We start from the raw sequence: 12,475 nt of genomic DNA, 5'->3' as shown, positions 1-12,475 counted from the left end.
ATTTGCCATGTCGCCTAAAAGTTTCAAACTTTAGGGGTTGTAAGGTTTTTATTTTATTTGTTTTGTTTTATTTTATGGATTTTTTAATGTTTGAGGTTTCTTAAATTTTTTTCAGTTTTCTGCTTTTGTTTGGGGTTTTTGAGACAAGGTACTAGGATGACAGAGGGTAAGCCATCATGCCCAGCTCAAACGTTGCTTATTGTTTCTTTGTTTGATTGATTGATTTTTCATAAAACAGTAATTTTAGAATAGTCTTTTGGGAAACAACATTGAGCTCCCTCCTTAAAGAAATGTTGTTGTCATTTTAGAGTGTGGAAGGAGAACATCATGAGAAAGCTGTGGAACTACTCAAGGCTGCCAAAGAGAGCGTCAAGCTGGTGGTCAGATATACCCCAAAGGTCCTGGAGGAGATGGAGGCCCGCTTTGAAAAGCTGAGGACAGCCCGGCGCCGACAGCAGCAGCAACTGCTCATCCAGCAGCAGCAACAGCAGCAGCAATTGCAGACCCAGCAGAACCACATGTCATAGGTGAAGAGCCTGCTCCATTCTAGGGAGGGCCCATTTAAACATAGTTTCTGCAAGAAAATACTCTGAGAAAAATTAGTCAGATGCAAGACCATAGTCTAAACCATATAAACTGCTATTATTGATGCAGCAACTATACCCTCCACAATTGTAAGATTATTTTGGGAAAGAACATGCTTTCGGGTGGGGGGGGGGAGCACAGTTTCCAAGATGCCTTTGTATAAATTAAGAAAATGGAGCCTCTGATTCTCCGAGTTCTCTGTGGGAGGAACTTGAGCTCACACTCATCTTCTTGGCCTTTACACAACCCCTTATTCCACAACCTCAGAATGCTTAGAAAACGGCTGCCCTGAACGAATGAAGTAGCAGCCAGTCAATGCCATGACCTGAGACTTTGAAGCTTGTTTGTTGTTTTGTTTTGTTTTTCTAGTATTTAAAATATAGCTGACTCTCCCTCTTCAGGACAAGGAAGGCTCAATCAAGTTTTCTTCTTATAAACAATGAAGTCAAGCATTTTAATAGTATAAGTTGCCATTCTTGAAGTACCTAATGTGTGCTAAACCCATATTACATATTACCACTAATCCTCTGAAAAGGCCATCATGCATGTATCACTGAACCCCACTTGGGGAGAGAGGTGAACAATCCAAAACTGTAAACACTTCCATGGATTTCCCACCACCACACTGAGGATCCCCCAATCACCTTGACAAATAGCATAAACCAATATCAGATGTTCTGAAGATATATAAGCTTTCTGTGCTTTATCGGGGGGAAAGATGGCTCATATTATTCAGCATCCATATAATATGGGAGCTGCAAATGTGTATTTGGAAGGATGTTTTTGGAAAAGTGGTAAGTGGTGATATCAGGTGGACTCTAGTCATTCAATACTAAGACTACTGTTTGCATAAGAGAAACATTAACTATGAGAAGCTTTTCCTTTTTAATGCCCCCACCTCTCTGTCTCTCTATCTCTCTCTCTCTCTCATGCGTATGCGTGTGTGTGTGTGTTATGTACTTGTGTGTATCCATTCAGTACCCTGTGCTTTACCTGCAGAGCAGTGCCATTGATTGTGATGGCTGGAGGGACCATGGGTGTCTAGTTCCATCACTCTTGTACCCATTTATTTGAACTGGAGTCTCTTACTGATCCTGGAGCTTTCCATGTTTTCATGAGTTCCTTCTAGTCTCCAGTCTCTGCTCCCCCACAGAACTGAACTGACACTACAGACATATTTATCCTTACCTGCCTGTTTACATGGGTCTGGAGATCAAACTAGAATGGTCTTTCAGGCCTGTCCAGGCCCTCATGCTCGCACAGGAGGTGCTCTTAACCATAGCTCTAGCCTAATTTGCCTTTTTTATGACACCATTTAAATATTTCATTTTTATTTATTTCTTTATTTGACTGAGAAAGAGGGAGAGAGAGAGAGAGAGAGAGAGAATAGGCACCCCAGGGCCTCTAGCCACTGCAAACTCCACATGCTTGGGCCCCCTTGTACATCTGGCTAGTGTGGGTCCTGAGAAATAAAACCTGGGTCATTTGGCTTTGCAGGAAAACACCCTAGTTGCTAAGCCATCCCTCCAGCCCTTTTATGACACTATTAAAGGGAGACACTAGATAGGCAAATTTCTGAAAATTACATTCTACCCTGAAAAGTGTACCTGTTCCAGGGCAGATAACTATTTGGGATAGCCATGGGTTGAGAACTGTCCAATGACCTGCAGATGCAATAAGAGCATATGCTGTATTCTCATGATGCTTACATTCTAATGTAAGCAGAGGAAAGGAACAAGTGGATGCATAAAACTTCTATTGCAGAATTAAATACACTGTTTGTAGTTTGGATAGGTGATCACTTTAGACTGGCTTATCAGTGAATACCTCCAAATACATACTGAAGGAGATAGTATTTAAGATAAAACTGAATGAAAAGGAGCCTCCAAAAAAGAGAATAAGAGGAGGAAGTTCCAGTGCACTAGTTCATGAACTATGTAACATTTGAGAAACAGAAAGAATTCCTCTGCAGCTAAGAAACAGTGAGGACAGTGGTAGATTATGTGGTTAATGAGATAGCTGGAGGGGGACAGAGAAAAGAGAGTCTTGCATACCCCTGAGAAAAATTCAATTAAATTCCAATTTGCAATGGAAGGCATTGACTATTTTTGTTTATTATTATTTATTTACACATATGGTGAAGGGGCATGCCAGGGCAAGGGAGTACCCATTTAGCTATACATGGGTGACTGGGGATTGAACAAGGTCAGCAGGCTTTGCAAACAAGTACCTTCAACAGCTAGCCCACCTCCCCATCACACTGAAGGTTGTATAAGGGAAAGAATGTCATGATCTGATTTGCACATCATAAAGACCATTCTAACATTAACAGAACAGATTATTGTAGGGTTAAATTAGGAAAGACCAATAGGAATCTTAATCTACAATGCTCCTGCAAAGAGATGTGGTGGCTTGGACTAGAGTACTGTGGTTGGGATAGATACTATGAAAAGACATGTACAAGTCATTTTGTCCAGTGCCTTTTCAGTTTCCAATTTGCATCTCCAAATCCTTTTGATGTTTTTGGAAATAAGGAACATACACTGTTCTTTAATCAAGCAAACAACATGCTTTCTGCTAGTGTTTTTGTTTCTTCCATCCTTGGTATAGTAGTCAGTCCCAACAATTCTGGGATGACCATCCAACCAAATGCAGTTTTATGGAGGAATGGATTTATTTCAAATTTACATATCCAATGGAATTTCTATTAATGGAAGAAGAAGCTAGCTCCCATTCATAAATCCAAGAAGATAAAGAAACTCCAAGTTTCGGTAGATGATATCTTTCAAGTAAGTACTGTATCTTATCTAGCTGAGTACAGATATAGAGGCTTCCTCCTCAAGTTCTGGGATTTCTGTTGAACCTAGAGTACTCTTTGTTATCCTCTTAATGTCTGTAGGTTTTGAGGGATATCTTCTCCTTTCATTTGTAACACTAGTAATTTGTGTCTCCATTCTCCTTCCTCTTAGTTAGCCTTAGTTAAATATTAATGATTTTGTTAGGTTTGTCAAAGGACAAGCTTTGGTTTGCATTGATTTTTCTCTATTAATTTCCCATTTTCAATTTCATTAGTTTCTGCTCTACTAATTTTTATCATTACTTTTCTTTAGCAGAATTTGGATTTAATTTGGTCTTTTCCTAGTTTCCTAAAGTAAAAGTTCATGTAATTAATTATAAGTTTTCCTCTAAGTGTTGATTTTATTAGAGCCTACAAATTTTGGTAAGGCATTTTTTTCATGTGCAAATTTTTAAAAATATTTTCACATGTTCATTTTAAAAATATTTATTTCAAAATTTCTTCATATTTCTTCTTTGACCCATCACTCTTCCAATTTTAACTATTATGGTAAGCCTAACTGAACCATTCAAGATCGTGTATTTGCTTTTATTAGTATGTTTGTTGTATGAGACAATGTTTTTTTTAATATTTTTTAAGATTTATTTTTATTTATTTATTTGTTAGAGAGACACAGAGAGAGGTGGGAGGGAGGGAAAGAGAGAGAAAGAGAATGGTTGTACCAGGGCCTCAGCTACTGCAATGAACTCCAGACGCATGTGTATCTGGCATATGTGGGTCCTGGCGTATCAAACCTGGGTCCTTAGGCTTCATAGGCAAACACCTTAACCACTAAGCTATTTCTCCAGCCCGATAATGGGTTTTATAATGACATTTCTCTCTCATTATATCATGGTTTGGCCATATTTACTGCCCATTACACTCTACTATATGCCTCAACCCTCTGACTCCTCCCCAACTATTTCCCAAATACTTCTCATATTTCCTTCCATTTTCTTGTGTTTTCTTTCTGAATATTTATTTTACGAGACAGAATTCCATGTAACCTAGGCTGGCCTTGACCTTGCTATGCAGTTAAGGTGTATTTTGAGTTACTGATCTTCCTGACATCATCTCCCACAAGCTGAGATTATATGCACGCACCATCACATCCAGTTCCATCTGTTCTCATGCCATATGTGTGTGTGTGTGTGTGTGTGTGTATACATATACATATACATATACATATACATATACATATACATATACATATACATATACATATATATATATATATATACATATATATACATATATATACATATACATATATATATATATGCCACCTGGGTTCCACAGGTAAGAAAAAACATGTGATATTTGTCTTCCTGGATCTGGCTTATTTTGCTTACAATGATGACCACTAGTGCCCACAACTGATGAACAAACTGTCCATCTGCCATCTGAACTTCCCACTGGTATGTACTGTAGAATATTCCCAGCAAGTATAAGTTAGAACACAGGCATTCAGAGGGAGTGGAACACAATTCTCTCAACAAAAATAGTTCTTTTAAGAGAGTTAGTAAGGCAATTTAATCAATAAAATTCATAGTTAGACACAAAACAGACTTTCAAAAACAGCACAAATTGTTACCTGCTGAGTTATAAGTCACGGGACTGAAGTAAATGAGATGGTTCTTCCCTGAAGGACTTTCAGTGTATGAGTCAGGATTCTGTAGAGGAACAGGACTAATAGAATCAATGTGTACTATAAAGGAGGTGTGTTAGATCAGATCACATTGGATTGGGCAGGCCAATGACAGTATCCCCAATCTGGCAGGGAAAACATGGGGGATTCCTGGAAGGTTGCTAGAGTATCTTCAGTCCATATTGGAAGGATGAAGAAGCTGGGTTCTGGTGAGCATGAAGGATGGCAGCAACAAAGTAAATCCACTCACCAGCCATTACCAAAGACAGCTAGGCAAAAGTCACTGCTCTTTCTCAGTATATCTATAGGCTGCCATTGGAAAGGCTGCTTGTTCTGGGGGTAAATGTTCCTTCCTCAGTTAATCTTTCCTGGAATCATCCTCACACACCTGTCCAAGAGGTATGTCTGTTACTTTGATTCCTGACCTGATCTACTTGACACTAGAATATAACGTCCATGTTGTACATTCCCACTATATTTCTTAGAGCCTGCTTCTCTTCTGAATAGAACTCTTGACAAGTTACACCTGTTAAGAGCCTCCTTACCTCAAGACATGGAATGTATGATTATTTAACTAATTGAAAACATGGTCTCTAGATCTCTGTCACTTAATTGCTAAGAGTCTCTTAAGAATTCATTCAATTTAAGACTCACAAAATTTTCTCTTGTGGAGATTAAATAATAAAAAAGATATAAGTACAACTCTTAGCAAAATATGTAGTGAGTAGAGCCCACTTAATAAATGTAAGTGAGAGAAATAATACCAGCACTAGAAATTCTATAGTAGTTACCAGGTTCACAGCAGAATACACTGTAGGTGACTTGAGATGCACGGTGTTTAGCACATGACACTCTGGCACCTCTCTACATAATTTGTCAGCTAGAGTGCTGGTGCAGAGTTGGCAGAACAATTTTCTAAAATCTGTTTCATATGTGAGTTTTGGCACATATTGAAATAAAAATAGTAGCAGCTTAAAAAAAAAAAAAAAGCAAAGATCGAGAGAAATGACCCTATGCTAATAGAAGAGTGACAGGCCAAGAAAGCAGATGCCTTAAATCTGATCATGTTGGCAGCTGCCTGTCCTGTTATAGGTGGTGTGGGATCGACCTTGTAGAAGAGGCAGGTTTTGTATCTTCCACAGAGAAAGGAGATTGGTGTTTCCATCTTGGTCAACCACGGGTTTTGTCTGCAAGTCTGAACAAAAACTACTAAATGTTTTGATTGTTATACATGTTATTTATATTTTGCTCTTGTATAGAGAAATAGAATCATCTGAAGATTGTAGGTAGTAGTGTTATATAGTTGAAATAATTCCAAACTGTTGTTCTTTATGTTATTTGGGGGAGTAACTGGCTATGCCAGCCTCATTTGAGAATTACTTCCTTTACAACATTAAATAATTTTGCTCATGTGTGGAAGTCTGCATAAATGATGGTGCCCAAAATAATCTTTGATGTTCTTACAAAACACATGCTCTTTTGATGCTCTCAGCACATTGTAGGTGATAAGGGAAGACTACTCCCTGATCTCTATTGACTCTTTTTCCTCAATTTCAGGTCTTCCCAGAAAAAGCTACTGGATCAAACATCTGATTGTCACAAATTGGGAAACGTGCTCCAGAATCCCAGCACATAGTAAAAGGAAAAGGCAGCACCAATAACTGTACCCGTCAACAAGCTGTGAACACATGGTGTATAAATCCTTTACCGAGCAACTCAACACCTTTCGTCTCTGGGCTTCAGCCCCTGCTCACCCAGACCTTCCATTCACCACAGTGGAAACTCTCAGTGTAGCAGGAGAGATTTTACAGTCTACAGACTGAAACAGTATAAGAAGAATAAAGTCTGTGACTTTTGAATAAATCACCAGAGCCAGGATTAAGTGAATCTTTGGTCTAGGGCTTTTCCAGAGATTAACAAACCCATCATTAGGTTATAGTTCAAATTGCATCTGTTGGAGGTTGTCACCATTTGAGAGAAACCTACTCACTGCCCCTCACCCTGACCAGTTCCACTATCCATATTTCTCAGTAATATGAGTTGGAATTCCATTTAACTAGAAACTCAACCTTAATTCTCCTCTTGGATATCACAAGTTATGTTTATAATCTCTTCATGCTCTAGAAACAGTTGGCTTTTTATTTTCTGTTGTTATGAATTTTATTATGCATCAGCAGATTAGGATAATTTTTGCTTAACTTTTACTTTGGGTAGGAACTTTAGTACTGTACACTTTTTAAATTTAAGTATTGCTTGAATCTATTATTAATTCTAATAGAATATAATGTATATTTATTCCACAAAATATATATTATCAGCATACATTTGTTATACTTTGCTTACTAAGGATTACAACTCTGTAAGAGTATACTATTCCTTCATGAACTTATCCTCATGTGATATATATGACCGTGCTCTAAATGTTGTTGCTATTCTTTAGTTATATATTTTTTCATTGACAAGCTTTGGAGAAATCTAAACTCATTATGCACATATTGATAAGCTGTCATGGAAAAATACTTAGTATGTTAAAGCTTAGGGCTTTACAAAATTGAATTGTAATATGTAATATATGTACACACATAAAAGTTTACATGTCACCAAAGTTCAAAACACTTTTTCCCAAATATAAACCATATATTTTTGGCAACTTAAGATCAAAAGTATTGGCCCTTTTAAAATTAGGCATGTGAGCTGGCGTGGTGGTAAACACCTTTAGTCCCAGCATTCAGGAGTTGAAGTAGGAGGATGAACATGAGTTCTAGGCCAGCCTAGGCTATAGAGCAAGTTCCAAGTCAACCTACGCTAGAGTGAGACCCTGCTTCAGAAAACAAAACAAACAAACAAAAAAATTAGGCATGTAGATGACAGTGATATCAGTCTTGTGGATGACAAGTGCTGCTTCCTGTACAGGGGAAATAGATTTCTTTTACATATTTTCATATTATTTAGATAATGAGATCTATCATCTTACACATAGTTTTCATAGAGTCCTGTGCTCACCTAGTCTAGTGTAAAGTTATGGAATGAATAAGAAACAAAATGATCTGGGTACTTGAATCACCTTAAACACAGATTCCTAAGAAATAGGAAGACTAGTTCGTTGCCTAGTTGAAACAAACTAGACAGACTGTTGAGACAGAGTCAAACATTTTGATATTTCTCTTTTTCAAAAGCAGAAAATGATTCCCCAAGATACAATAAACTTGATAGTTAAGATAGTCTTCCAAAATACAAATCTATAAAACTTGGTTTGGAAACTGTCTGAAATTAAAAATAAAATCAGAATTACTCAGCACATTTTATTTTACACTGCTGGTATTATTGTCAAGTGCTAGTTTTTTGTTTGTTTGTTTGTTTGTTTTTCTATTCTTAATAGTATATTATCCACCAGGGTACAAACAGCAACCCGAGAGCTACACCAATTTATCTCAACACTGTTCTGGTCCCATCCTTAAATACATATCTTTTTTTTTTTTATTACCAGAGAGAGGGGGGACAGTGAAGACCCTGAATGTTATGTAAAATAGGTTTATAAGATACAAGCATGATGAAAAATGAATAAAAGGAGACTATATGATTATTCTTCAGTTTGAAAAAATAGTTCACATTTTTATAAGAAAAATGTAATAAAACATATATTTTAGTTATCATTTAACAAAGAAATATGAAAGCTATTCTGGCAATGCCACAAGACTCTCATAAAAGGAAATCACCACACTCTTTAATGAGAAAATGGTCATTTCAACACATTTCTACACAGTGTATCAATTTGGAGCTTAAAATATGCTTTTATTTAGTTAGTAAATGTTTAGTTAATGTTGAAGTTGCCATATAATTTCCCATCAACACAAGTGTTATCAAAAGAACTATCAAATGAGCAGATAATTTACGTTTGTGTTTTCTAGGAAGTCTTTGTATTTTATGATTCATTTGTATAATGTGAATTACTGATAAATGTACGCCAAGTTGTTTGTCAAAGTGAAGGGGCAATCCATCACACCTGCAAAATCCAAGGACAGATTACGTGTCTTATCGGTCCTACACACAAATGGCTGGTTTTCTTCAGTAAAATTTAGCTTGTTGACATTCAGCCTTCCCTTAAAATTTTAATCAAAAATAGCACCCCAAAGACAGAGTGGGGTGTTGTAGTTCTCTTAAGTTTTGCTGAAGCCAGAGGTAAAGGGGAAAATATAAAAATTTACATTAATGGACTTTATTACTATTAATCATATTAGAGCCACAGACATGTCTGATGCCATACTTAACAAAAAGACATTGTAGACTGCTCTTATAGGAAGCTCAATGTTAACCATAATTAAGTATGACAAGTTAGGAAAAATGAGAGTGACTTCTCATCAGAGATCTGCTGATGAATTTCATTTCATTCCCATGTTGGTGGACAGTGGAAAAGATTTTTCTAAATGTTTTTCCTATTGTGATTTCTAAAACAAAAACAGAATGCAGTTCAGTATAAAAAAAGAAATTCCTGAGACCATTTTTACAAGAGCATTTACATTTGGATTCCATTGCCATCTGAAATAGAACATCTGCAGGGAGATAATGAGCTTAAATTACAATTGACTTTGGAAAGAATAACAGACTTTTGTGCTTCCTCAATCATGTAATCAATAGAGAATTCGCTAGCAGTTTGAACTAGTTTAAGATAATGCTAAGATCTAATGCAAAATCTAACATTCAGGGACTCATTAAGAATTGGAGGTTGTCTCTGAAGAATTTGGTGAGCTAAAGATCGCACCAATTTACAATGCAATTTTCAGCTGTCATGTCACACTGATCTTATTTCCACTTGGGTAACTGTACAAAAAGAAGCCCCAAGCTGTGGAACACTTGTCTCCACTTTTTACACACCCATTACTATTATTCAGATGCCAGTAGGTGGGAGTCACGCACCACCTGTACATGAGAGCAGCTTCAACCATCATGAGTTCAGGAAACTGCTCGGAAAATTCAGGGAGCCCAAGAGCGTAAGATCTTCCAAAGTATAAGATGCTCCTACCAATCCTATTCCTCTCTAAACCCCAAAGTCTTTGAGAGACAGGGATAGAATGACAGCCTAGCACAATAAGGGTGCTCAACAAATGTTTGTTGAATGAATCAATTTTCGAATAAATGGGTAGATTTGCGCTTTTGATGATTTCATTAGCTAATACTGATGGGAAGTATTAATTTCTCAATTCATAGCTAAAGCCAGAACTGACTTGCAGACACAATTTGGAATCAAGTTACTTCAACAATTTCTAGGATTTAAAGACTTTTAAAAAAGGAACAATGTTTATGGGTTCAAGTTTTTTTTAATAGTAAATCAAGTCCAAATCTTTCTAAAATTTTGTATAAGCATGTTAAATTATTTGGCATGAAGGATTCAAATATGGACCTCCATTTCTAAATGTTATAAGAGATTTTTTTTGTTTGTTTTCAAAGTGTAAGAAGTTATGACATCAAGCATGGTAGTATTGCCTCTGATAATAACTCACAATAATCTCTAAGGAATTCCTAGTCATTGGAGACATCATTCCTAAATCTGCCAAACTGTCACTATTTTCCTATTTGATTCCTAGAATGTACCTGAGCTAAAAATTAATCACATGCCTACTCAAAGTGTTCCATGGGTTTTTTCATTTAACAAGTATTTATTGTGTACCTAGCATAAACTAGGTTCTGGATATATAATGAGGCACAAGAAAGATGTAGTCCCATTATAGAATTTACCATGAGAAACTTCTCAATACTGAAGCTGGACATAACTAAAATGCACCATCCACTAGATCCCTTTCATATCTGACAGAAATCATAAAACACTTCATGCACAGATTTATGTGAGCTTGCTTTTCTGAACATACCACTCAAAAATGCCACAGTGTTTATCTATCAACCATGGTTCCAACCCACTGAATTAGGCAAGTGATAGTCCATAGCAGTTATGCAGCTCTTACTATATTCTAACGACTGTGCTCTATGCTGTCTCAAACTATATCATCGTACCACTTCAGCAGCCCTAGTCAGTAGTTTCAATTTTATAGACAAGAAAACTGAAACATAGATCTGTGTCTTGCCCAAGGTCACCCAGCTAGCAGATAGTGCTGGGATCTCAATTCATGAAGTCTGACACAAGAGCTCATGTCCTTGATCATTTTCTGTCGGTTTGGGAGATATCATTTCATTAAAATGAATAATTGTGCATAGAAGTACTTTGAAATTGTAAAAGAGCATACAAAATATAACAGGAAATTATTACTCATTCTAATCAACAAATCACATCTGTGACAAAAGCAGGGTCAGAACTCAATTATAGCTTACTATCATAGAGAATACTTCAAGCCAGGGACATGTATAAAAGTACAGATCTAGAAGATTAATTCCTTGTTAGAAATATTTCAATGACTTCAGAATTAATTATGGTTAGCCACTGTGTCTATTTGGTGCTACAAAAACTGAGAAAAAACAAAACCCCTGCTCTAAGGGCTTATAACAAATACACAGTGTGGAGATGGACCAAGTATATTTCACATTGATGGGGAAGGATTGGCCAGTTGTACCATTTCTCACCATTGCATGTGCATCCTGTCTTTCCAATTGTTTTCATTGTTTTTCTGAAAGAGCTGCAACATTGTGCAGTGTATCAACCTGACCAAAGTGGTATTATGCTGCTGGGAAGTAAAGGTATTAAACACCTGCCTGGACGTGTTGTTTTTATTGACAGCTTCCAAAGGGTTTGTTAGATGCTGCAGGCACATGTGAAGTTTCTTACGCTTCTCCATTCTTAAAGGCTCAGCTCATTCTTCTGAGGGCCTGAGTTCATCAAAGGCAAAGAGAGAAGCACTTTTGCCTTCCTTCTCTCATACTCTACAAAAAACACTTCTGTGACCAGAATTTGGGGAGGGGGGCAGATGGGAAAGCAATTCTCCAAGTGGACAAAACTTGATATTTTATACAACTCATCCTGATGTTAGTATGTCACACCTTGCCAATTTGCCCTGTAGATAAACTGTTTCTCAGATCAGAAACCTCCAAGGAGTTTTACCCTCATTCATCAATAAAAAAAAAAATCATAAATTTTCAGATTCTCAATTAAGATTCTCTAAGCCAGAACATTAATAGCACATAAGAAAATAAGGGCATTAGGATACACCAACATCCACAATATGAAAGACTATAGAACATAAAATGTGATAGAGCATTTAGCACCCAGCTATGAAATAGAAGCTATGGGGTATGATAACAGCAAGACATCATGAAGTTTTCTTCAAGACCAGATGAAACTACAGGATAAACTTATTTATGGTAAAGATATTGTCCAAAACTTCATCAGATTGTGAGTCACCAATTCTAAACTAGCTGTTTGGAATGTGGTTGTGCACATGTGTATGTGAACACATGTGTAT

At 36.8% G+C, this 12,475-nt stretch overlaps 1 protein-coding gene across 4 annotated transcripts in view; it reads left to right on the top strand.

Annotated features, from left to right (window-relative positions):
• The window catches only part of Lin7a (lin-7 homolog A, crumbs cell polarity complex component), a 160,040-nt gene extending 148,272 nt beyond the window's left edge, over positions 1-11,768 (top strand). For all 4 annotated transcript variants that reach the window (XM_045152746.1, XM_045152747.1, XM_045152748.1 and 1 more), the window contains 2 exons: positions 309-527; positions 6,627-11,768. In XM_045152746.1, coding sequence (XP_045008681.1) covers positions 309-527 — 219 coding nt within the window. In that variant the 3' untranslated portion in view covers positions 6,627-11,768. The remainder of the gene's footprint in view (positions 1-308; positions 528-6,626) is intronic.
• The last annotated feature ends 707 nt before the right edge of the window (positions 11,769-12,475 follow it).

Source organism: Jaculus jaculus, chromosome 6 (assembly GCF_020740685.1).
Source record: "Jaculus jaculus isolate mJacJac1 chromosome 6, mJacJac1.mat.Y.cur, whole genome shotgun sequence".
Taxonomy (NCBI): Eukaryota; Metazoa; Chordata; class Mammalia; order Rodentia; family Dipodidae; genus Jaculus; species Jaculus jaculus.
The sequence above is the reverse complement of the archived record's forward strand: the minus strand, read 5'-3'. Positions and strand labels throughout refer to the sequence as shown.